Source organism: Salvelinus fontinalis, chromosome 33 (genome assembly GCF_029448725.1).
Source record: "Salvelinus fontinalis isolate EN_2023a chromosome 33, ASM2944872v1, whole genome shotgun sequence".
NCBI lineage: Eukaryota > Metazoa > Chordata > Actinopteri > Salmoniformes > Salmonidae > Salvelinus > Salvelinus fontinalis.
In genome coordinates this window covers 23,725,080-23,751,752 of record NC_074697.1, presented here as the reverse complement: position 1 = coordinate 23,751,752, position 26,673 = coordinate 23,725,080, and the positions used below count along the sequence as shown (strand labels likewise).

The window sequence follows — 26,673 nt, the reverse complement described above, 5'->3', positions numbered from 1 at the left end:
CCCTTGAATGAGTAGCTGTGTCCAAACTTTTGACTGATACTGTACATGCCACAGAACATGTTTCCCAAGGTGAAATTAAATATTTTCTCCGCTTTTATTTTACATTAAGAAATGTATCAACACCATAAATAATTTTTGTGATGATATTAACATGGTTTTGTTGATGTTGCCTTGGTCATGGGGTGGTTTTGATCTGTTTTGTATTTGATATAGGGCTTCATTTCATTTCATCAGTTTTTCACAGTGAATTTACTAAACTATCTTGCTGCTGGTCAACATTTTAATAGGAAAGACCCTTTCTAATCAACATAATCATTCTAGTGCTTGCAATCAAAAGTCAATCAGTAGGCTAACATTAAGCCTCTTGCATGTTATATTTTGAGGTTTAAAAAAAACAAATGTTCCCCAATGGTAAACAGCTCTAGCTGCTGTCTGCTCCACCTGAATGGCTGTGTGTGGACGGAGTGCTGGATCACAGAGAGCGTGTTTGTTTTTGTATATCTAAGTGGGCCCTTTACATGGAGTGATCTCCTCTCCTCCACTCTTCACTCCGTGTGTGTTAGACAGCCGAGGCGGCGCCTGCCTGCCTGCCTGCCTGCCTGCCTGCCTGCCTGCCTGCCTGCCTGCCTGCCTGCGCTGTGTGTCACACAGACCTGGCTAGTGTTGTAGAGACCCCGGCCCAGGCTAACAGGGAGCTCAGAGCCAGGCAGGAAGTGTTTTATACAGGTGGGCCGTGAAAACATACGCAGCTCTGTGGTCGGTTAGCGAGGCGGTGGGTGGCGTTTAGAGAGAACACACGGGTTACCCAGACCGTGCAGCCATGTGGCCACAACCACATGGCTGCACAGGCCAGAGAGGGGGAGAGAAAAGAGAGAATAGAGAGAGGAGAGCAGACAGACGGATAGAGAAGAAAGAGGGAGCTACACACGGATGGACGGATGGAGGTATTGAGCAGTTCAGAGATCTTGTTGCCACACTTCATTCTGCTTATTTAACTTGCATAGTTTAATAAAGGTTAAATAAAAAATACAAATATTTATAAATCCACGTTTGACACATGTTATGTGTGCATACTGTTTAAGCTTTTTTCATGCTTGACATGGCACTGCGAAGTGTTGACACTTCTCTGTGAAGAACCCTATTTTTACTTTACATTATGTAGTAGTCTTGAGTCCTGGTTGTCTCTTTTCACAGAAAGGCATTACTACAGAGAACTAGACTGCTCACTCAAGCTTTCAGTCAGCACTTCACCACTGAGAAACAGTGTCCTCGTTCTCCCAGGAAATTCCCAGCTACTGTACAGATAGATGGTTGTGGGGAAAGAAACACTTAAAAAAATTCTCTAGAATGCAGGGATGACATAGAGGAGAAGAATTGAGCATGTTTATCCAAGCCCTCAGGGTGGGGCAACATGTCAGAGACGGTGTCCTGTCCTCTATCCAGCGGACCTATAGGAGGGCTGGGAAAGGACAGCCTGTGTGTAGAGCTAACAGCTGGTTGGTTGACGTAGGCAAGTTGTGTCGGTGGTGAGTTGTTTGCCGGGTTGACGTCACGGCTGCATCAGCGTTCCTCACTTCTCCCTACTCCCCCGGAGGCTTAGCAGCTGTGTGGGTTCTCTGTGATCTGGAGCCGCTGAGGCCTGCAGTCTTCACCACAGGGACAGCCTCTCTGTGATCTGGAGCCGCTGAGGCCTGCAGTCTTCTCCACAGCCTCTCTGTGATCTGGAGCCGCTGAGGCCTGCAGTCTTCTCCACAGCCTCTATGTGATCTGGAGCCGCTGAGGCCTGCAGTCTTCACCACAGGGACAGCCTCTCTGTGATCTGGAGCCGCTGAGGCCTGCAGTCTTCTCCACAGGGACAGCCTCTCTGTGATCTGGAGCCGCTGAGGCCTGCAGTCTTCTCCACAGGGACAGCCTCTCTGTGATCTGGAGCCGCTGAGGCCTGCTTCTCCACAGGGACAGCCTCTCTGTGATCTGGAGCCGCTGAGGCCTGCAGTCTTCTCCACAGGGACAGCCTCTCTGTGATCTGGAGCCGCTGAGGCCTGCAGTCTTCTCCACAGGGACAGCCTCTCTAAGGTCCATTTCCACAGGGACAGCCTCTCACCACACCCAGAAGCACAATCCCTAGCTAATCCCTGTTTTCACCCCACTCTGTTCTGCTTAGTAACAAGGGAAGAATACATGGGTAGTTGTGGTGGTCCAATACACATGCTCTGTGACGGTATCTGGTGCTGACATTGAAGGGGATGTGAAGATGGTGAATGTTGTGAAGGTTATGGGTGGTGTGGAGAGGGGATCAGTGGGGTGATTGATTTTTAGATTACTGAATTCACAAGGCTTTAATATAATTATTTCCTGTAGGGATTTTAGATGTACCCCTGCTTATGTTTGACCTGTAACTGAATTACAGTGCTTTTCGGAAAGTATTCAGACCCCTTCCATTTTTCCAAAACATTTTATGTTACAGCCTTATTCTAAAATTAATCAAATATTTTTTCCCTCATCAATCTACACACAATACCCCATAATGACAAAGCGAAAACAGATTTTTATACATTTGAGCTAATTTATTAAACATAAAAAACAGATACATTATTTACATAAGTATTCAGACCCTTTGCTATTGAAACACGAAATTCAGCTCAGGTGCACCCTGTTTCCATTGATCATCTTTGAGATGTTTCTACAACTTGATTGTTGTCCACAGCCAAGACAACACAGGAGGGGCTTTGGGGCAGGTCTTTGAATGTCCTTCAGTGGCCCAGCCAAAGCCTGGACTTGAACCCGATCGTTAACCTCTGGAGAGACCTGAAAATAGCTGTGAAGCAAAGCTCCCCATCCAACCTGACAGAGCTTGATAGTGTGGGTCAATTTCTTCAACAGATGATCAGGTCTATATAATTATCAATAATACTTAAACAAACACAGACTCTTTGTTTAAGTATTAAAAGTATCCTTTAGTAATAGAATTGTAGGCAGAAGGTGGTACAGAGTACAGTATATGATAGCTCTCCCCAGGTTCTGCAAAATGTCTAAAACATCCTGTAACTCATATAGCCTCCCCAGTCCTCCTTGCGTGACTTTCCCTGGCAACAATATTTTAATAAATCTAACCTCCCCCTGACAGCAGCAACCATCTTGTCAGCAATTAAAAGCTCAGAAGTGGGTTTGACCGAAACTTGACCTTCATCACAAGTATAGGGTCATAACAAAGTGAACGAGTCTCAGCATCTTCTGACAGGTGACTGTTTTCATCAGGCCTGCTGCAACCTTGTGTTCTCAGAGAACCAGTCGTATTCTAAGAACCTCAGAGAGCCACGGTGGGGCTCAGACAGGAGGAGTCTGAGCGTAGGCAGTTTCCGCCTTCTGATGGTGTCTGAAGGGCACAACACTCAAAACAGGTGTTAACACACACAAGACCGTACAGTTTGTCATAACACAATTTATTAACCCTTTAAAAGGTATGAGGCCTTGGTTTAACCCTTCAATAGGATCTGCAGAGAAGAATGGGAGAAACTCCCGAAATACAGGTGTGCCAAGCTTGTAGCGTCATACCCAAGAAGACTCGAGGCTGTAATCGCTGCCAAAGTTGCTTCAACAAAGTACTGAGTAAAGGGTCTTAATACTTATGTAAATGTGGTATGTCTGGTTTTTATATTGAATACATTTGCAAAAAAAATCTAAAAACCTGGTTTTTGCTTTGTCATTATGGGGTATTGTGTGTAGTTTGATGAGGGGAACATTTTATTTAATCCATTTTCGAATAAGGCTGTAACATAAAATGTGGAAAAATGCAAGGGGTCTGAATACTTGCCGAATGCAGTGTATAGCGTGTAAACTTAAAGTGAAGTCAAGCTAAAACATGGCCGCAATTGACAGGGATTATGCTATGGTGATGGTAAGTAATCTCTATCCCAATTGTCACCTGTTCTTTCTGATCAATGGGCAGATGAATACCCCTCTGCGCTCCTGTACAGAGGTACAGGAGGAGATGGATTCTTATCTCACCATCTATCTCTAATGCTTTCTCTCGCTCTTTCTATTTCTTTATCTTTCGCTCTCTCTTGTTCTCGCTCTCTTGTTCTCGCTCTCTGTCGCTCATGCTCTCGCTGGTTCTCTCTCTCTGTCGCTCATGCTCTCGCTGGTTCTCTCTCTCTGTCGCTCATGCTCTCGCTGGTTCTCTCTCTCTGTCGCTCATGCTCTCGCTGGTTCTCTCTCTCTGTCGCTCATGCTCTCGCTGGTTCTCTCTCTCTGTCGCTCATGCTCTCGCTGGTTCTCTCTCTCTGTCGCTCATGCTCTCGCTGGTTCTCGCTCTCTGTCGCTCATGCTCTCGCTGGTTCTCGCTGTCTGTCGCTCATGCTCTCGCTGGTTCTCGCTCTCTGTCGCTCATGCTCTCACTTGTTCTCTCTCTCTCTCTCTCTCTCTCATACCATACACACACACACACACACACACACACACACACACACACACACACACACACACACACACACACACACACACACACACACACACACACACACACACACACACACACACACACAGCCATCTCTGGCTGGTGGCCTACCTTTTTACCCTTCTCTCACCCCACAGGATCCAAGCTTATCCCTCCCCAATTTCATCTATAGCCCTAAATCCTCCTGATCGGATCATTCCCTGGCAGCCACCACCGTTATGTTGTGTCCCCCCCCCCCCCCAGAAGTGGTTCACTCCAACAGGTAATCCAGGGGATGTTTTCCACAAACTCTATGGGCTCTTTTCACTGGAGCGCACAACTGTTTCTGTATTTTTCCTGGCCACCTTACTAAGCCCTGTACAGTTCAGGATTTAAGCATTGTGTGTCTGTCTCTCTAGTCGGCCCACTGTTTGTATTCCATTGTTGTCCAAGGTAAAGCCAAGGCCTGGTGGGTCAGAAGGTATAGTCAGTAGGCCCTACTATTTGCCAGATTGGTATGGCTGATATAGTGAGAAAGCTTTTTTAGTTAAAGTTTGAAAGGGTATCAAGCAGATGCAGAGACAAGCAGTTTTCTTGAGCCTCCCTCCGTCAGAGTCATGAAATTTTTATTTATATTTATTTATTTAACCTTTATTTAACTAGGCAAGTTAGTTAACCTCTCTAGGATATGTGGGACGGTAGCGACTCACCTCGTCAACAGCCAGTGAAACTGCAGGGTGCCAAATTTAAAACAATAGAAATCCCATAATTAAAAGTCATCAAACATACATGTATTTTACACCATTTTAAAGATACACTTGTTGTAAATCCAGCCACAGTGTCCGATTTCAAATAGGCTTTACGATGAAAGCAAACCAAACGATTATGTTAGGTCAGAGCCAAGTCACAGAGAAACACAGCCATTTTTCCAGCCAAAGAGAGGAGTCACAAAAAGTAGAAATATAGAAAAATTAATCACTAACCTTTGATGATCTTCATCAGATGACACTCATAGGACTTCATGTTACACAATACATGTATGTTTTGTTCGATAAAGTTCATATTTATATCCCAAAATCTTAGTTTACATTGGCGCGTTATGTTCAGTAGTTCCAAAACATCCGGTGATTTTGCAGAGAGCCACATCAATTTACAGAAATAGTCATCATAAATGTTGATGAAAATACAAGTGTTATTCATGGAATTTTAGATTCACTTCTCCTTAATGCAACCGTTGTGTCAGATTTCAAAAAAACTTTACGGAAAAAGCAAACCATGCAATAATCTGAGTACGGCGCTCAGACGACAAATCAACCCAAAGAGATATCCGCCATGTTGGAGTCAACAGAAGTCAGAAATAGCATTATAAATATTCACTTACCTTTGATGATCTTCATCAGAATGCTCTCCCAGGAATCCCAGTTCCACAATAAATGTTTGTTTTGTTCGATAATGTCCATCATTTATGTCCAAATTGCTCCTTGTTGTTCGCACGTTCAGTACACAATCTAAACTCATGACGCGCGGGCAGGTCCAGGCAAAAGTTCAGACGAAAAGTCATATTACAGTCCGTAGAAACATGTCAAACGAAGTATAGAATCAATCTTTAGGATGTTTTTAACATAAATCTTCAATAATGTTCCAACCGGAGAATTCCTTTGTCTTCAGAAATGCCCAATCCCCTCTCATTCGCCCCCACTTCACAGTAGAAGCATCATACACGGTTCTAAAGACTGTTGACATCTAGTGGAAGTCTTAGGAAGTGCAACATGACCCCATTTCCACTGTATCTTGGATAAGCAAAGAGTTGAAAAACTAAAAACCTCAGATTTCCCACTTCCTGGTTGGATTTTTTCTCAGGTTTTTGCCTGCCATATGAGTTCTGTTATACTCACATACATCATTCAAACAGTTTTAGAAACTGAGTGTTTTCTATCCAAATCTACTAATAATATGCATATCCTAGCATCTGGGCCTGAGTAGCAGGCAGTTTACTCTGGGCACGCTTTTCATCCGGACGTGAAAATACTGCCCCCTACCCCAAAGAAGTTAAGGGGGTGTTGAACAGCACTTTCTCTGCCCGCCGCCCCTCCCCTCGGCCCTCCTCCCTGTGGCCCTGCTTCTGAGCCCCGGCCTCCAGGCCTCTCTCCCCTGCTCTCCGCTGACCAGCTGGGTCCAAATAACAAAGAGCCTACCACACTGCCACTTTATGTGCAATTCCACTTTTTATTGAGAAACAAGATTGTTTTTCGCCTCACAAATTGTATTTGGTTCTGTGCTCCTTCCTGCAACCCCTACATGCCCCCCTCAGAACACAGCAGAGCCCTACTGTGTTGACAGACTTTTTTGGGGCCAATGACTGGAATGTATTCTCCTATTTCTATATTTCTCTTTTTGATACTCTGTTCAGTTGTTCTCTGACTGGAGGGAACTTAGTAATCAGTTCTTTCCTTCCTCTGGAACAGAAGATTGTTCCAGAGACTTCAATCTCAGAAGATCAACATTATGATGACCTTCTAACACTGAGAGGAGGCTGTTGATGCTCAGAGGAGCAGACAGGTCACAGTGCATCAGGAAGGGTCAATCTGTGGGGAATGACATATTTGTGTGATGTTTCTAAAGTCTATCGGCCTACTGCGTTCATGTCAATGACTATGAGCTGGACAACATCCAGACAGATTCTGAATTGTTTGAGCTTGGTGCTGTCTGGGGTGTGATAAGGTATGGTTTAATCATCTAGGAAGTTACTCATACCATTCTATGTTGATATATCTAGACAATAGAGTACAGTGCTGCTCCAGTTCTTTGAAGACAGACAAAAACTGTATTTTGAATTGTTCATCATGAAATACTTCTCTAGGCTAGGGAATGGTTATGTTATATAGTTTTTGGTTATTCTTCCCCATAGATGTGAAGTTCAGTGATCAGACGGGAATGTTATTCCATGTGTCGTTTCCTGCTCTATGGCTTTAGACATTCAGTGTATGAATCGTCTGCTGCACTGAAGAAAGTCATCTCCTTCCAAATGACCAGGAACATTGACAGATCTGTTCGTAAGGACATTCAAGTCCGCGTATCTCTTTTATTGTATTCCTCAATGGCAACTGGGGAAATTTTACTTCAGTATCGGCAAGGTCTATTATAATGGAAAAGGAGAGAAAATTGTCACTTTAAACATGTATATGGCTTCAAGCGTAATAGTGAAAGTAATTTGTTAAGTGCTTATAAATCCCTTGCTAAAGTTTCCAAGATTTCTGCCTAAAGCAAGCACTTAATTAGCATATTAATTTTTCAGAATGGCTTTGAGGAGCGCTCCTCAATTTTTCCCAATTTCATTTTTTTCACTCCCTTAATGTGAAAATATTTTCTCCCGTTCTGCAATTTATTTATCAAAGCTGAAGCTTCATTTGGATTCACTGTGAGTTTTTTCCTGTGTGAGTCAGGGAGGAGGAGGTGTATCTGTGCTCGGCATCATTGGGGCCCTATAATAAGCTGCTTCTATCAATTTTCATAACTGTAAAATAATCTATTGACTATGGGTAGGAGTGTAAAGCACATGTAATCATTAAGATAAGGGAATGGAGTGGGTATTGCCTCTGTTTGTCAAGATAGAATATTGCTGCCTGTTCTACCAAGGCAATATTAAAAAAGCATGCTGTAAAATAAAGAAACAGCCGTGACAGCTTCATATCATTCTCCAGAACAGTGTTTATTTGTCACCAGGGTGTAATTGTTATGTAATGACCTCAGCTCTAACCTGAAGATGAAATCCACATGGTCTTTGGTGTAAGGTGATTGCGGAGCTGCATGCTATTGCTTTGAAGCCTTATAGGTTACACTATGGTTACACTATATGTCAAGGAGTCCACATGTTGCATGCTTATGCCAAAGCAGGGCTTTAACTCCTGTTACATGAATTATCCTCTGATGGAACAGAACGGAAGCTTCTGTTCTGCAGCGTACAGCAGGTCTCGTTTCCATATTGTCTCTGCATTGAGAAAGGTTGGTTAGTTTATGTGTTCAGTCTGGAATCTGGTCAATTAATGGTTTGGATTGAGTACTAGGCTACTACACTCTAATCCTTGATAGTTGACCCTGCTTTGACCTTCTGGATTACTCTCAAAGGAGTGAGGATTTTTGTTACTACAGTACATTCCCCTTTTTAAAGGGACAGGTTCAAATGGCACATGATCTATGTGAAGATAACTGAAGCCAGACATAATACTGTGCTGTATGTCTGGTGCTACACTTTCATATGATTGATGCTGTTCCTGAGTTGTTTACATGTTGAGTTGTAAACCATGTGTAGAACAGAATGTACCCTCAGAGCAGCAAACACACATGGTAGGAAAAGAAACAGAGAACAATTGACAAAATACAAAAAATCAAATGGGATGAATGTGTAGCAGTGTGTTGCCTCCGTCAACCAGATCATTGTGTGTCAATGACACACACACACACATACACATACACACACACACACACACTCTGTTGCGATCTGACTGGGGGGCCTGTGGGGAGGGTGTTTGGCTGGGTGGCCTGGGCCAGGGACCAAAAACAGGCAGCCTCTCTCTGCATCCATCCAGGCAAATGTAACTAATCAGCTAAGCGGGAGCTCTCAGTCAAACAGGACTATGGCTGTCAGTCAAGGTTAGCGGCTGCCGAGCGCATTTGAATATGTGCATTACAATTCCACTTCGCAAATATGGACAAATTGGAGCTCTGCGGCTAAATTTAGGGAGCGTGAATAGAATGTGGCAAGCGTGCTGTCGCACTGTCACTCAAAAAGCCGGTGACACGCCTGGCATAAGCTAAAGGAGGGGGGCGGGGGCTTTTTAAACTCGCAGCCACTGTCTTTCAGGAAACTTAATTCTCTGATGCTTGTCGGGGGGGTGAAAGCCTGATGTATAAGGACCTTGGTAATCAGTGCTGGATATGTGATTTGAGATGATGGAGGAGGGGAGTTGATTATCTCACCTTAATCAGGCAGGGTCCAGACATAAAGAGGCAAAGCTGATGAAGAACATCAGCTGAGTCTCGTATAGGGGCGTTTCGTCCAATCAAATCAGCAGAGTCTCGTATAGGGGCGTCTCGTCCACTCAAATCAGTTGTCTCGTATAGGGACGTCTCGTTTTCCTCTTACATAGTCTGAACAACAGTAGTAGTCAGACTCAATCACAGCCTTCGTTATCAACCACAATCAAAGTGGAGAGGCTGGCACTTAATCACAAGTAAATAAGTAAACGCAAACTAACGAATGTGGTAACACAGACCACTCTACTGGTCCCTTGGGGAGGTTTTAGACATGGGACTGCGAGTGTTGATACACAACAGGTGTTCCCCTCGACACTCTTCCCTCCTCTCTCCTGTTTTCCTGATTAGTATTAACACTATACCTGCATCTCCTGCATATATCACACTGTAATATTTAGTCAGTTCATATTGGGACAGCATAATCTTTTTCCACTATCCATGACTGTTTTCCTTTAGTTGTCCTGCTCTGTGCCTGGATAAAGATCTGTGTTTGAGGGCGTTTTTCACTACAGCACATCATCTAATGAAAGATCTTAATTAGATCTCCTCTGTGCCCAGAGAAATATAGATGCAATAATCAGTCTTCACTCCTATCTATCGGTTTTGCTTCCATTCCATGAGGCTCTAGGACACGAGGCTTGTCATCCATCCTCTTTTTGTTAGTCAACTTTGAAATCCTCACATCCTCTGAAGGAAGTCTTGAGTTGCAGAGTTAAATAACTATTCTCGTGCTCTTGGAAAGAGTCACTGATCGCAATCCTCCTGTGATAAGAGAAGAGAGCGAGGCTGCTTTCTTCTCCTGTTGAGGCGTGTCCTTACACATCGAGGAGAGGCGACTGACTCCATCCATTACCTCAACCTCTCCATCACATCACGGCCCACTGAGTGATTCTGTTGGCTCCTCTCTCTCCGACACCTCACTGCTTTATGACACCGTTTATCTTCTGACGGCCACGACCATCTACACACCACGTTTTTTTAACTCTACCTTCCACCTTCTTTCCGCCAATCCATCCAATTCAAGCAAACTTGTACGAAATAGAGGTAGGAAAATGTCTGGCTTCTTTACAGCATCAGCTGTGGAGTGTTATCTGAGCTAGATACGTTAGACGGTGTGTCTGTATATTTCTGTGAGGGATATTGAAGCTGAGGGTGGACAGTGATGTCTAAAGTAAATGCCCTGGCCCTAGACGCTCTCTGTCAGTGGTGTAGAGGGTCTAATGAATGTTGAAAAGGTGTGAAGAGGCCAGGTCCTTCTACACGATCCCCTCACTGTGGACGAGGTGCTGAACTACTGCAGTCAGTCTTCACTGCAGCTGCTGCTTCAAACTATTTATTCTAAGAGTTGCTCTGAAAGCCTGTTCTAACCAGCAGCCTGTATGCTCATGTGTAGAAGGAGGGAGTCAGCAGTCATATGCCAGGTTAGAGGAGGAGGGAATGAGACGGTCAGCAGTTTTACCAGGTGCCTGCCTTATGAGCATTCTTAAAAAGACAGAAAAATAAATTTTCAGTAAAACATAAATGTTTTAGCATTTCATTGTACGTGTTAATGGAAATGTCAGTAACTTTTTATTATTGTCCTTGATTGGTCCTCTATCTGCTTTTTATGGTTGACTTGATGCTTGCTTGCCAAACAGGCTGGTTTGAAAAGTGCCTCTACATCATAAGCTGAAAAAGAGGAGAGAAAATGTTAGGGAGAGTGGATGAAGCTAGACTAAACCCCCTGTTGATGACAGACAACCTTTTCTTCATGGTCTCCATCATCTGTGAAACAGCCCACCTGTTTCCCTCCTATTGTCATTGCTGTTTTATCAGCACTTCACAGCCCAAACAGGCAGAAGAAGTCAGCCCACTCCAAACATGTCTCAGTGTGTGTGTGTTTGTGTCTCAGTGTGTGTGTGTTTGTGTCTCAGTGTGTGTGAAAGAGAATCTTTCAGCGGCAGGCTGACAGCTGACATTCTCAAAAAGAGGTAAGCAGGAAGGCCGGAGGCATTTGGAGGCACAGAAATGGAGAAGAATTATCAATCTCGATCCATGAAAGACGACAGGGCCTAAACAGCAGCATCAGCAGCTGGAGACTGACTGAGAATTCCCCAAGTCAGCGACTGGTTCCCTGCACAGATAGAAAACTCATTGCATTCTCTCCTCCATCACCATCAGGCCGTGCCGTTCGCTGGTGTGTCATTCCCATTTCTCCACTCGGCGCTCTCCAGAGACTGCTTTTTCATATTCATGGGTTCGGCCTGGGAATTTATGTGCTTGAGATTGCAAAGATGCCTAAATCTCTGCCTGGACCGACACTATTCTATCCCCTAAACCAGGGGGGTAGGCAACTAGATTCAGCCACGGCTGATTTTTGTCTGAGCGGATGGTCAGGGGGCCGGAACATCATTATAATGATTTCTGCAATGCAAATTGACCACAACTATGCCCAAAAATAGATTGTACTTTGATTACATTGAGACACGATCACATGTCTTTTTTTATCGTGGGAATAATGGGAACAGATTTCCTAAATTAAACTTGTTTTTAGCTGAAGTCCTGGTGATTTTAGTATTTTCTGACCAATAAACTAAAATCCAGCTGCCGACGCCTGCCCTTAGCTCTCTAGCTCTGAGCACTGACTACAGTTTCTGGGTGGAGAGGAGAGGTAAAGACCAGGCTTGTTTTGTGTTCATTCCTTTAACACCTACTGAACCTCTCCCCTCTCCTCACAACTCTCCCTCGTCTCCCTTTCCACCACTGCTTCACAGATGGAGCTTTTCAAATTTACGCAAATAATGAGACAACGTTTGGTGTTGTAACTAACTGCACCCGCCAATCCCCCTGTGATCCGAGCAGAGAGAGAGAGGCTGCTTTCTTCTCCTGTTGAGGCGTGTCCTTGCACATCGAGGAGAGGCGACTGACTCCATCCATTACCTCAACCTCTCCATCACATCACGGCCCCCTGAGTGATTCTGTTGGCTCCTCTCTCTCCGACACCTCACTGCTTTATGACACCGTTTATCTTCTGACGGCCACGACCATCTACACACCACGTTTTTTTAACTCTACCTTCCACCTTCTTTCCGCCGATCCATCCAATTCAATCAAACTTGTACGAAATAGAGGTAGGAAAATGTCTGGCTTCTTTACAGCATCAGCTGTGGAGTGTTATCTGAGCTAGATACGTTAGACGGTGTGTCTGTATATTTCTGTGAGGGATATTGAAGCTGAGGGTGGACAGTGATGTCAAATCAAATCAAATGTTATTGGTCACATACACGTGTTTAGCAGATGTTATTGCGGGTGTAGCGAAATGTTTGTGCTTCTAGCTCCGACAGTGCAGTAATATCTAACAGTTTCACAATATATACTGTACCCAAAATACACGTAAATCGAAGGAATGGATTAAGAATATATATACACTATCATTCAAAAGTTTGGTGTCACTTAGAAATGTCCTTGATATTTAAAGAAAAGCACATTTTTTGTCCATTAAATAACATAAAATTTATCAGAAATACAGTGTTAATGTTGTAAATTACTATTGTAGCTGGAAACAGCTGATTTTTATTGGAATATCTACATAGGTTTACAGCTGCCCATTATCAGCAACCATCACTCCTGTGTTCCACTGGCACATTGTGTTAGCTAATCCAAGTTAATACTTTTAAAAGGCTAATTGAGCATGAGAAAACCCTTTTGCAATTATGTTAGCACAGCTGAAAACTGTTATGATTAAAGACGCAATAAAACTGGCCTTCTTTAGACTAGTTGAGTCTGGAGCATCAGCATTTGTAGGTTCGATTACAGGCTCACAATGGCCAGAAACAAAGAACTTTCTTCTGAAACTCGTCAGTCTATTCTTGTTTTGAGAAATGAAGGCTATTCCATGCGAGGCCAAACAGTTCTATTTTTGTTTCATCAGACCAGAGGACATTTCTCCAAAAAGTATAATCTTTGACCCCATATGCAGTTGCATACCATATTCTGGCTTTTTTATGGCGGTTTTGGAGCAGTGGCTTCATCCTTGCTGAGCGGCCTTTCAGGTTATGTCGATATAAGACTAGTTTTACTGTGGATATAGATACTTTTGTGCCTGTTTCCTGCAGCATCTTCACAAGGTCTTTTGCTGTTATTCTGGGATTGATTTGCACTTTTCGCACTAAAGTACGTTCATCTCTTGGAGACAGAACGCGTCTCCTTCATGAGCGGTATGAAGGCTGTGGGGTCCCATGGTGTTTATACTTGCCCACTATTGTTTGTACAGATGAACGTGGTACCTTCAGGCATTTGGAAATTGCTCCCAAGGATGAACCAGACTTGTGGAAGTCTACAAAAAAATGTCTGAGGTCTTGGCTGATTTATTTTGATTTTTCCATTGAGGTCAAGCAAAGAGGCACTGAGTTTGAAGGTAGGCCTTGAAATACATCCACAGGTACACTTCCATTTGACTCAAATTATGTCAAATAGCCTATCAGAAACTTCTGAAGCCATCACATTATTTTCTGGAATTTTCCAAGCTTTTTAAAGGCACAGTCAACTTAGTGTATGTAAACCTCTGACCCACTGGAATTGTGATACAGTGAATTATAAGTGAAATAATCTGTCTGTAAACAATTGTTGGAAAAAGGACTTGTGTCATGCACAAAGTAGATGTCCTAACCGACTTAACAAAACTATAGTTTGTTAACGAGAAATTTGTGGAGTGGTTGAAAAACGAGTTTTAATGACTCCAACCTAAGTGTATGTAAACTTGTGACTTCAACTGTATATATGTGTGTGTCACGGCCGTCGTTGGAAGGAGATCAATGTGCAGCGTGGTCAGCGTACATTTCCTTTTATTTGAAAATGTCGCCAACAAACCAAGAAACAAAATAAACGACCGTGAAGCTTACGAGGGCTAAGTGCCACTAACAAAAGTCAACAACCCACAATCACAGGTGGGAAAAATGGCTGCCTAAGTATGATTCCCAATCAGAGACAACGATAGACAGCTGTCCCTGATTGAGAACCATACCCGGCCAAAACATAGAAACACAAATCATAGAAATAAAGGACATAGAATGCCCACACAAATCACACCCTGACCAAACCAAAAAGAGACAAAAAAGGCTCTCTAAGGTCAGGGCGTGACAGTGTGTGTATATATATATATATATATATGTGTATGTATGTGTATGTATGTATGTATATGTATGTATATTTAGATATACAGTACTAGTCAAAAATTTGGACACACCTACTAATTCAAGGGGTTTTCTTTTACTATTTTATACATTGTCGAATAATAGTGAAGACATCAAAACTATGAAATAACACGTATGGAATCATGTAGTAACCAAAAAAGTGTTAAACAAATCAAAATATATTTAGCCACCCTTTGCCTTGATGACAGCTTTGCACACTCTTGGCATTCTCTCAACCAGCTTCATGAGACTGTCACCTGGAATGCTTTTCAATTAACAGGTGTGCCTGTTAATTGAACTGTGTTTCTGATCAATTTGATGTTATTTTAATGTACGAAAAATTTGCTATTCTTTCAAAATCAAGGACTTTTCTAAGTGACCTCAAACATTTGAACGGTAGTGTATGTCAGAGCGGCATTGTATAGAGTGCAGTATAAACATATGAGATTGATGCAATATTTGCAAACAATTAAGGTGAGTAAGATACCGTAGAATAGTATGGAGTACAGTTTATACATATGAAATGATTAATGCATGATACGGAGACTTTATTAAAATGGCTCGTGTTTCATTTCCTTAAAGTGGCCAGTGACTCCTAATCTATGTCTATAGACAGCAGCCTCTGATGTGCTGGAGATGGCTGTTTAACAGTCAGTGGTGTAGTATAGAATACAATATGTGATATGTAATATGTAAACACAATTTAAAAGTGACTAAGATACTGTAGAATAGTGTGGAGTACAGTTTATACATATGAGATGAGTAATGCTAGATACGGAACATTATTACAGTGGCTAGTGATCCATTTCTAAAAGTGGCCAGTGATTCCTAATCTATGTCTATAGGCAGCCGCCTCTGATGTGCTAGTGATGGCTGTTTAACAGTCTGATGGCCTTGAGATAGAAGCTGTTTTTCAGTCTCTCGGTCCCAGCTTTGATGCACCTGTACTGACCTTCCCTTCTGGATGATAGCGGGGTGAACAGGCAGTGGCTCGGGTGGTTGATGTCCTTGATGATCTTTTTGGGCTTCCTGTGACATCGGGTGGTGTAGGTGTCCAGGGAGGCGGGAAGTTTGCCCCCGGTAATGAACTGGGCAGACCGCACCACCCTCTGGAGAGCTTTGCAGTTGTCGGCGATGCAGTTGCCGTACCAGGCGGTGATACAGCCCGACAGGATGCTCTCAATTGTGCATCTGTAAAGGTTTGTTAGCGTTTTATGTGTTAAGACAAATTTCTTTAGCCTCCTGAGGTTGAAGAGGCACTGTTGTGCCTTCTTCACCTCACTGTCTGTGTGGGTGGACCATTTCAGTTTGTCCGTGATGTGTATGCCGAGGAATTTGAAGCTTTCCACCTTCTACACTGCGGTCCCATTGATGTGGATAGGGGGGGTGCTCCCTCTGCTGTTTCCTGAAGTCCACGATCTTCTCCTTAGTTTTGTTGAGGTAGAGTGAAAGGTTATTGTCTTGGCACCACACTTCCAGGGCCCTCACCTCCTCCGGGTAGGCTGTCTCATCATTGTTGGTAATCAAGCTTACTACTGTTGTGTCGTCTGCAAACTTGATGATTGAGTTGGAGGCGTGCTTGGCCACGCAGTCATGGGTGAACAGGCCCTTATGGGGCCGCAGTGTTGAGGATGTCGAAAGTAAATGCCCTGGCCCTAGACGCTCTCTGTCAGTGGTGTAGAGGGTCTAATGAATGTTGAAAAGGTGTGAAGAGGCCAGGTCCTTCTACACGATCCCCTCACTGTGGACGAGGTGCTGAACTACTGCAGTCAGTCTTCACTGCAGCTGCTGCTTCAAACTCTTTATTCTAAGAGTTGCTCTGAAAGCCTGTTCTAACCAGCAGCCTGTATTCTAATGTGTAGAAGGAGGGAGTCAGCAGTCATATGAGGAGAGAAAGGGACAGAGAAAGGAAGAGAGAGTATTCAGTAAGAAGGATAGAGGAAGGCAGGAGGAGGAGTGAAGATGGAAGGCCTGTTGTCTGGTGTCAGAGAAGGGGAGATGGAAAGAGACAGTAGAAGGGTAGGGATGGAGGGAGGAGGAGGAGAGGGGGAAGATGGAAGGCCTGTTGTCTGGTGTCACAGTGGAGAGAAATGGACAGAGTAATTGCGTTGTTCCAGGGCCTGAGAGATCCCTTCAGCCATGAAACACACACACACACACACACACACACACACACACACACACAGACACACACACACACACACACACACACACACACACACACACACACACACACACACACACACACACACACACACACACACACACACACACACACACACACACACACACACACACACACACACACACACACACACACACACACACACACACACACACACACACACACACACACACACACACACACACACGCTCACATGCCTGTCAGGAGGCATAAAGACAGCAGGAGCTGAAAAAACCTAACTCTCAGCAGACAAGTTGAGGCAGCCTGCTAGTGCAAAGCCCAGCCTGAAAATGACTGGAGAGAAAGACGTACAGGCAGATCATCTATCAAGGGAAGCAGATGAAACTGCAGGGAGGGAAAGATGTCAGATGGACGGAGAGAATAGGAAGGCAGAGAGAGATGGAGACTGAAGTCCTGCTGGCTTGCTGCTCATAAAGATGGCGGGTGATAAATGTGAGCAATGTTTATGGTTTCCATGGCTGCACTTGGCCATCCATTGTTTCGGGATGTGTTACTAGTGCTGATGGGTAGTCCAACCATGGGTGGTGGCGGACAAGGGGAGAGATGTGCTCTCTCCTCTGACCCACTGGGTGTTAACCTTGACTCCTCTCTCCTTTCTCCCTTCTCTTCTCTCTCCTATCTTCTCTCTCCTGTCCTCTTCTCTCTCTTATCTTCTCGCTCCTCTGCTCTTTTCTCTCATGTATTCTTTCTCCTCTCCTCTTGTGTTTGAAAGTCAAAGTTTCAAAGCTCAGTGTGTGGCCTTGGGAAGAACCTGGCATAGGTAATGACATTGGCGACAGGTACCCCTCTGGACACGTCCCCACACACCCCAACAAATGAGCGCAGACTTGCAGCTCACATGCTACACTACTCGACACTCTCTTCAGACTCGGCAACCGATGATTCTGGGCCCTTACAGTGAATGCTCTTGAGATTTGTCCTCAAATGCTTTCACGTGTTGCTGATCTCTTTTCTCTCTCCTTTTTCTCTCCTTCCAGATGGTCACAAGAACAAAGAAAGTATTCGTAGGAGGATTATCAGCGAACACAGTAGTTGAAGATGTGAAGCTGTATTTTGAACAGTTTGGCAAGGTAAGGCTTATTTGGAAGTGATGTCCTCTTCTTGTCCTGAGCCATTTCAAGATGATAGACTCTAGCGGATGAGGATGTTCTGTGGCACTCTAATTGGCAGTCAATAGCCTCATCAAGTCTCTAATAGAGATCTGAGGAGGTCTACAGACTCATTTCCTGGGATGTGTCTGGTTCCTACACTGTCTGTGGAGGCTGGTTGTTTAGATGAGTCTCCCCCATGTAGTCATATCCTGCTGCTTGTACCATAAGACCTGTTTTGTCAGTTGTCAGCCATGTAGGGGGACTGATTCCATCGTCACTTCTGAAGTGTCTGTTCTGCTTAGCATTGTTTGAATATTCTCCTTATTTTACAGAGAAATTAGAGACACAGCCAGGTTTTGATTGAGTGGCCTGGTTTTTCCTGGCTCGCTAAGGCCTTGTTTGAATATTTAGAAAATTCATCCTACGGTTTATATATATTTCCACACTGAGGTTGAAATAATACTGGGAAATTTTTAACATTATGACAGTTCACTTTTAGTGTAAGAGCTGTTTGAAAAGACTGCCGGAAATTTCAGCCTGTTTTGGCAGGATGGAGTTTTGGCCTGCCTGGTGATATCACCAGCGGTAAATTAGTTAATAGACCAATAAAGACAATTCCAAACCTTTCTGCCAATAACGGCTAGTTTTCAGTTTTCTCCTCCCCACTCAAACCACTCACAAACAGTCCTAGCTAAATTCTTGCTTGATAAATGGCTCTCTGCTAAGATCTATTTTTGTATTTTTTAATGATTTTAATTTAGAACAATCACAGTAAGGTATTTCATTGTTACCCAGAAATTATTTGAATTTGGACCTCTTAAGGATCGTACCCTTTTTATAAATGTTCGCTTAAAATGACATACCCAAATCTAACTGCCTGAAGCTCAGGACCTGAAGCAAGGATATGCATATTCTTGATACCATTTGAAAGGAAACACTTTGAAGTTTGTGGAAATGTGAAATTAATGTAGGACAATATAACACATTAGATCTGGTAAAAGATAATACAAACCAAAAAAACATTATTTGTTTTCATCAGCTTGAAATGCAAGAGAAATGCCATACTTTCAGATAGGAGTCCAGGTGTAATTTGGATTTTGGCCACCAGATGGCAGCAGTGTGTGATCCAGTGAAGATTTACATTACTGCACAATATTTTGTATTAAGTCTGCCAGGAGTTTGCCCAAATGTGCCGAATTGGTAAATTAATACGTTTTCAAGTACATAACTACAGAGAACATACAAAAATGTTATGGTAATAATTTCTTTAACTTACACACTCCCAGGAATGTCATACATGATGGATCATTAGCTTATACGCTTACTTTCACACATCTAGATGGCCAGGCGGGGTGGGTGTGGAGCCAGAGACAGCAGTGGGGTCAAACTGTGGACCCCAGTTCTTACATTTGAACATAAAAATTAATTTTATCAAACAAAACTCTGCTACATTTTATCTCTGGGACACTCAGGATGACAAATCAGAGCAAGATTACTGAATGTAAGTACAGTATTCACCTTCAGAGGTGATTGTATCAAAACAGTTGCCGTGGTAAAAGTTTTTTGTTTTTGTGCACTCTCCTCAAACAATAGCATGGTATTTTGTCACTGTAATAGCTACTGTTAATTGGACACTGCAGTTAGATTAACAATAATTTAATAATCTTTCTGCCCATATATGACATGTCTATGTCCCGGAAAGCTGGCTGTTGTATACAACGTCATTCTAGTCACATTAGCGCACGTTAGCAACAACCGTCCCGGTTTAGGGACACCCATCCCATAGAGGATAAGGAACGGGCCACATGGTTCCTGTCCTGGAAGCCTCTAGATCTCATCTCTCCTGGGTTAGAGGAGGCCCAATCAAACTGACTGACGGAGAGGGGCTGGATCCTGGCCCTATACCCCCTGCCACCCCCCAGGTCACCAGACTGGACCCATGGCCGCAGGGCCCCGTCTGTCTTCCCGCACTATTGCCCCCTCTCTTGGTGTGTGTGTGTGTGTGTGTGTGTGTGTGTGTGTGTGTGTGTGTGTGTGTGTGTGTGTGTGTGTGTGTGTGTGTGTGTGTGTGTGTGCTTGTCAGTGAGGAGTCCATCTGAGTGAATAAAGCAGTTAATTAGCCAGTGTCCTCCCAGAGAAATGAGAGCAGACCTGTACCAAGCACAGCAGCTGTGTTTTGGGGGGAAGAAGTCAGAAGTGGAGGGATGGATGGAAGGAAGAAGTCAGAAGTGGAGGGATGGATGGAGGGAAGAAGTCAGAAGTGGAGGGATGGATGGAGGGAAGAAGTCAGAAGTGGAGGGATGGAGGGAAGAAGTCAGAAGTGGAGGGATGGATGGAGGGAAGAAGTCAGAAGTGGAGGGATGGATGGAGGGAAGAAGTCAGAAGTGGATGGATGGATGGAAGGAAGAAGTCAGAAGTGGATGGATGGATGGAAGGAAGAAGTCAGAAGTGGATGGATGGATGGAAGGAAGAAGTCAGAAGTGGAGGGATGGATGGAGGGAAGAAGTCAGAAGTGGAGGGATGGATGGAAGAAGTCAGAAGTGGAGGGATGGATGGAAGAAGTCAGAAGTGGAGGGATGGATGGAGGGAAGAAGTCAGAAGTGGAGGGATGGATGGAGGGAAGAAGTCAGAAGTGGATGGATGGATGGAAGAAGTCAGAAGTGGAGGGATGGATGGAGGGAAGAAGTCAGAAGTGGAGGGATGGATGGAAGAAGTCAGAAGTGGAGGGATGGATGGAGGGAAGAAGTCAGAAGTGGAGGGATGGATGGATGGAAGAAGTCAGAAGTGGAGGGATGGATGGAGGGACGAAGTCAGAAGTGGAGGGATGGATGGAGGCAAGAAGTCAGAAGTGGAGGGATGGATGGAGGGAAGAAGTCAGAAGTGGAGGGATGGATGGAGGGAAGAAGTCAGAAGTGGAGGGATGGATGGAGGGAAGAAGTCAGAAGTGGAGGGATGGATGGAGGGAAGAAGTCAGAAGTGGAGGGATGGATGGAGGGAAGAAGTCAGAAGTGGAGGGATGGATGGAGGGAAGAAGTCAGAAGTGGAGGGATGGATGGAGGGAAGAAGTCAGAAGTGGAGGGATGGATGGAGGGAAGAAGTCAGAAGTGGAGGGATGGATGGAGGGAAGAAGTCAGAAGTGGAGGGATGGAGGGAAGAAGTCAGAAGTGGAGGGATGGATGGATGGAAGAAGTCAGAAGTGGAGGGATGGATGGAGGGAGGGAAAGAGGGAGGTAAGAGGGGGGCTGGAAGTGAGTTGTCTAAAATGTAAACTCTGGGAATCCATTTGCAGCCTACTCTTGATGACTCCCATGTCAGCACTACTGATACCTGTGTGTGTGCACATGTGCACTTGTGTGTGTGTGTATTAATGTCTGAGTGTATGTGTCAGTATGTGCGTGTGTCAGTGTGTGTTTCGCATTTCTATTTTGTTTGGTGCGGGTCCAGAATTAGCCAATTAGCAGAGAGTGCTGCTGGCTGTGTGTACTTCATGGGGGTGGGAAGCAGGCGGTGTGGGGAACCAGGGTCATAGGATCTGTCTTCTCACAGACTGTGCTCTCCCAGACCTAGCATGCTGCGGTGTGTGTGTACTGCTATGACAGAGTGCTCTCCAGAAGAGAGGCCTTTTCTCCCTGTTCTATGCGTCAGCCCCAAAGTGCATCTTAAGCAGAGGAGCCCTAGGCTACAGGAAGCTAGATGTACTGTACTGAATGAGTCTGTTTAAATGGACCAGGGACACTACCACCTCTGTTTAGATACATTCATCTACTTTTCAGTGCTACACTATGTATTGTCTTAATTCAGACCAGAGTGACTGTCTTTTGGGATATTATTTGCATATGGTACTAATTAATCTCCTTCCTCTGTCCTCCAAGAGTAGTGCTTTATCAGCTAGCTGTACCCAGTGTTATAAACCTAATACAGTTTTCACTGTCTTGACAAAGTGAACAATTCTCTCTCAGGAGTTTTACAGTTGGGGCTAAACAACATGGGGACGGCACAAGTTAGATGATTCATCTTCATGATTATGCAATGGGGCACTCTTAACCTCTACCCACTTCCTGGCGTAATCTTCCAAATTAGCAGACAAGGGGGGGGCCCATTCACCCCACCGCCCCCCTCCTCCCTCTTGCATTGTTAACACCCAGAGCAGGCTAATTAGCCATACATACCTTTGTTATAATCGGCTTGGAGTTTGTCTCAAAACAAAGTGCACTTATCTGGCTGAGCTGCAACAATTTCTGCTTGGGTTGTTGATCCTGCTCTGACCTAACCTTTCACCTGTTACCTGCCATCAGAGATACTGTACCTGGACTTTACTTCCAGACAAACCCAGTGTTTAGTTTAATTTGGCCTGTCATAAACAACAGACATATTACTATTATTTGTGGTTATATAATGTTTTATCTTAATGTACTGTTCTAATGTGTGAACCTGACTTTATAGAAATGGAATCCATTTAGAATTCTCAGACTTTTACCTCTGCCCCAAAAACATTCTCTGCACAGTACAGCAGAGCCTCCAATGCAAAGCAGTGAGCTAAAAGGTACATTGTTTAATATGGTTGAATCCTTAACTCAATCTATTAGCTCCTTTTCCCAATTCCCTGCTGGAGAAGGAAGCGGGGAAGTAGACTCCATCTTAGGGGTTACTAAGGGAAGTAGACTCCATCTCTAGGGGTTACTGAGGGCAGTAGACTCCTCATCTCTAGGGGTTACTGAGGGAAGTAGACTCCTCATCTCTAGGGGTTACTAAGGGCAGTAGACTCCTCATCTCTAGGGGTTACTGAGGGCAGTAGACTCCATCTCTAGGGGTTACTGAGGGCAGTAGACTCCTCATCTCTAGGGGTTACTGAGGGCAGTAGACTCTTCATCTCTAGGGGTTACTGAGGGAAGTAGACTCCTCATCTCTAGGGGTTACTGAGGGAAGTAGATTCTTCATCTCTAGGGGTTACTGAGGGAAGTAGACTCCTCATCTCTAGGGGTTACTGAGGGCAGTAGACTCCTCATCTCTAGGGGTTACTGAGGGAAGTAGACTCCTCATCTCTAGGGGTTACTGAGGGCAGTAGACTCCTCATCTCTAGGGGTTACTGAGGGAAGTAGACTCCTCATCTCTAGGGGTTACTGAGGGCAGTAGACTCCTCATCTCTAGGGGTTACTGAGGGCAGTAGACTCCTCATCCCTAGGGGTTACTGAGGGCAGTAGACTCTTCATCTCTAGGGGTTACTGAGGGAAGTAGACTCCTCATCTCTAGGGGTTACTGAGGGCAGTAGACTCCTCATCTCTAGGGGTTACTGAGGGAAGTAGACTCCTCATCTCTAGGGGTTACTGAGGGCAGTAGACTCCTCATCTCTAGGGGTTACTGAGGGAAGTAGACTCTTCATCTCTAGGGGTTACTAAGGGAAGTAGACTCCATCTCTAGGGGTTACTGAGGGAAGTAGACTCTTCATCTCTAGGGGTTACTAAGGGAAGTAGACTCCATCTCTAGGGGTTACTGAGGGAAGTAGACTCCTCATCTCTAGGGGTTACTGAGGGCAGTAGACTCCATCTTAGGGGTTACTGAGGGAAGTAGACTCCTCATCTCTAGGGGTTACTGAGGGAAGTAGACTCCTCATCTCTAGGGGTTACTGAGGGCAGTAGACTCCTCATCTCTAGGGGTTACTGAGGGAAGTAGACTCCTCATCTCTAGGGGTTACTGAGGGAAGTAGACTCATCATCTCTAGGGGTTATTGTGGGAAGTAGACTCCTCATCTCTAGGGGTTACTGAGGGAAGTAGACTCCATCTTAGGGGTTACTGAGGGAAGTAGACTCCTCATCTCTAGGGGTTACTGAGGGAAGTAGACTCCTCATCTCTAGGGGTTACTGAGGGCAGTAGACTCCTCATCTCTAGGGGTTACTGAGGGAAGTAGACTCATCATCTCTAGGGGTTACTGAGGGAAGTAGACTCCTCATCTCTAGGGGTTACTGAGGGAAGTAGACTCCATCTTAGGGGTTACTGAGGGCAGTAGATTCCTCATCTCTAGGGGTTACTGAGGGAAGTAGACTCCATCTTAGGGGTTACTGAGGGAAGTAGACTCCTCATCTCTAGGGGTTACTGAGGGCAGTAGACTCCTCATCTCTAGGGGTTACTGAGGGCAGTAGACTCCTCATCTCTAGGGGTTACTGAGGGCAGTAGACTCCTCATCTCTAGGGGTTACTGAGGGCAGTAGACTCCTCATCTCTAGGGGTTACTGAGGGCAGTAGACTCCTCATCTCTAGGGGTTACTGAGGGCAGTAGACTCCTCATCTCTAGGGGTTACTGAGGGCAGTAGACTCCTCATCTCTAGGGGTTACTGAGGGAAGTAGACTCCTCATCTCTAGGGGTTACTGAGGGCAGTAGACTCCTCATCTCTAGGGGTTACTGAGGGCAGTAGACTCCTCATCTCTAGGGGTTACTGAGGGAAGTAGACTCCTCATCTCTAGGGGTTACTGAGGGATGAAAGAGGGAAGTAGACTCCTCCTCTCCAGTCCACGGGATTAGTTCTGTGATGATGCTTTCCTCTGAGTCACCCAGAGCCTCTGTGTGTGTACTCATTCCTAATAAGCTCTCAGAATCCTCTTCATAGCCCCAGAGTCAATGCGTGAAACTGAATCTCCTTGTGAAGATTAAAAACACAGTTGATTCAGTGTTGGCCAAAGCTGTCTCACCCCTCTGTGTAGTCACAGTGAAGTTGGAGCTGTCTCACCCCTCTGTGTAATCACAGTGAAGTTGGAGCTGTCTCACCCCTCTGTGTAATCACAGTGAAGTTGGAGCTGTCTCACCCCTCTGTGTAATCACAGTGAAGTTGGAGCTGTCTCACCCCTCTGTGTAATCACAGTGAAGTTGGAGCTGTCTCACCCCTCTGTGTAATCACAGTGAAGTTGGAGCTGTCTCACCCCTCTGTGTAATCACAGTGAAGTTGGAGCTGTCTCACCCCTCTGTGTAATCACAGTGAAGTTGGAGCTGTCTCACCCCTCTGTGTAATCACAGTGAAGTTGGAGCTGTCTCACCCCTCTGTGTAATCACAGTGAAGTTGGAGCTGTCTCACCCCTCTGTGTAATCACAATGAAGTTGGAGCTGTCTCACCCCTCTGTGTAATCACAGTGAAGTTGGAGCTGTCTCACCCCTCTGTGTAATCACAGTGAAGTTGGAGCTGTCTCACCCCTCTGTGTAATCACAGTGAAGTTGGAGCTGTCTCACCCCTCTGTGTAATCACAGTGAAGTTGGAGCTGTCTCACCCCTCTGTGTAATCACAGTGAAGTTGGAGCTGTCTCACCCCTCTGTGTAATCACAGTGAAGTTGGAGCTGTCTCACCCCTCTGTGTAATCACATTGAAGTTGGAGCTGTCTCACCCCTCTGTGTAATCACAGTGAAGTTGGAGCTGTCTCACCCCTCTGTGTAATCACAGTGAAGTTGGAGCTGTCTCACCCCTCTGTGTAATCACAGTGAAGTTGGAGCTGTCTCACCCCTCTGTGTAATCATAGTGAAGTTGGAGCTGTCTCACCCCTCTGTGTAATCACAGTGAAGTTTGAGCTGTCTCACCCCTCTGTGTAATCATAGTGAAGTTGGAGCTGTCTCACCCCTCTGTGTAATCACAGTGAAGTTGGAGCTGTAGTTTGGCTCCTTGTTCTTCTCCTGCAGATGAGTAGAAGGCAGAGGGCACAGACCAAAGACAACGTCCTTACTCCCCTCATACTGCCCAGGAAGGATTTGAAATGAATATATTCAGAAACGTATATTTGAATTCGGCATTTTCCTTTTTTGTCAAAATAGTAATTGATTATTTCAATTAAGGTTATTTGTGGAATTGTGTTGATTCTGTCTCTTGGGGGTGAAAATGGCTTTGCTTCATCTACCTCACAGACCCACAGGGTATCAGCTAACCTCCTTACCTCTCTTAACCTGTTCACAACCTTTAATGATGGCCCCATAGTGGAGGTCTGTCAGCTTTGACTTAACCTGTTCACCACCTCCTCCACTGGGCCATATGCCAGTCCAATAACAGCTTGCTGTTAAATCCAGGGCCTTGTGATTCTCCTACAGAACCAGGTTGTGAATACCATTTTGGCTTTGCCTTTAATACAAGGTTAACATGTCTTATTTGACTGGTTCACAGCACCAGGGAACTGCTGCGCTGTTGGCTGCTGTTAGCTCTTCTAACAGTTTACTGTGTAAATGATCTGTAAGCAGGTTTGTTTGGTACCCAACTGACTCCTCCTCCGCTCTGTTCCCCCTTGCGGTTGCAGGGCTGGGCTGCTCTGTGGTTTTAATCCTGGTGAAATCACCGGCGGTTACGGCTTGTGCCTGTAGAATAGAATGAATGAAGAGAGAGCGAGAGAGCTAACTGAACCTGCCCGTTCAGTGGAGAGAGAGAAATAACAAGACAAATGATTTAATATTCTCTCTAACCTTTGTTTGCTCTGGGTACTGGCAGTGTTTCCTGTAGTCAAGAGGGATGGGTTTTAAACGCTCACTTGGGAATAGGAAGTTGCCTCTTGGCGATGTTTTCCATTCTAATTCAGGTCCCTTTGCTTTTTCTTGCCTGCGTGTGTGGGTTAGCCTATAGAGATGATTGGTCTTTCGGTACTAGCTTCTAGGAGGCTATGTGCTATTCAGAGGGTGTGCACTCCACCTCAGTTGTATCCAGCTCTTAGGGGCAATGTCCTCCTCAATGTCAAACCCTAAGAGTCTATCTATGGGTAGTGCATATGTGGCTCTGGTCAA

General features: G+C 44.8%; 1 protein-coding gene across 11 annotated transcripts in view; it reads left to right on the top strand.

Moving 5' to 3' along the window:
* LOC129831848 (RNA-binding protein Musashi homolog 2-like) overlaps positions 1 to 26,673 on the top strand; it is a 349,374-nt gene that overhangs the window by 55,686 nt on the left and 267,015 nt on the right. For all 11 annotated transcript variants that reach the window (XR_008755821.1, XR_008755822.1, XM_055895355.1 and 8 more), the window contains exon 6: positions 17,821 to 17,913. Coding sequence is in view for 9 of the 11 variants with exons in the window: in XM_055895355.1 (XP_055751330.1) it covers positions 17,821 to 17,913 (93 nt within the window). In the remaining 2 variants the exon portion in view is untranslated. The remainder of the gene's footprint in view (positions 1 to 17,820; positions 17,914 to 26,673) is intronic.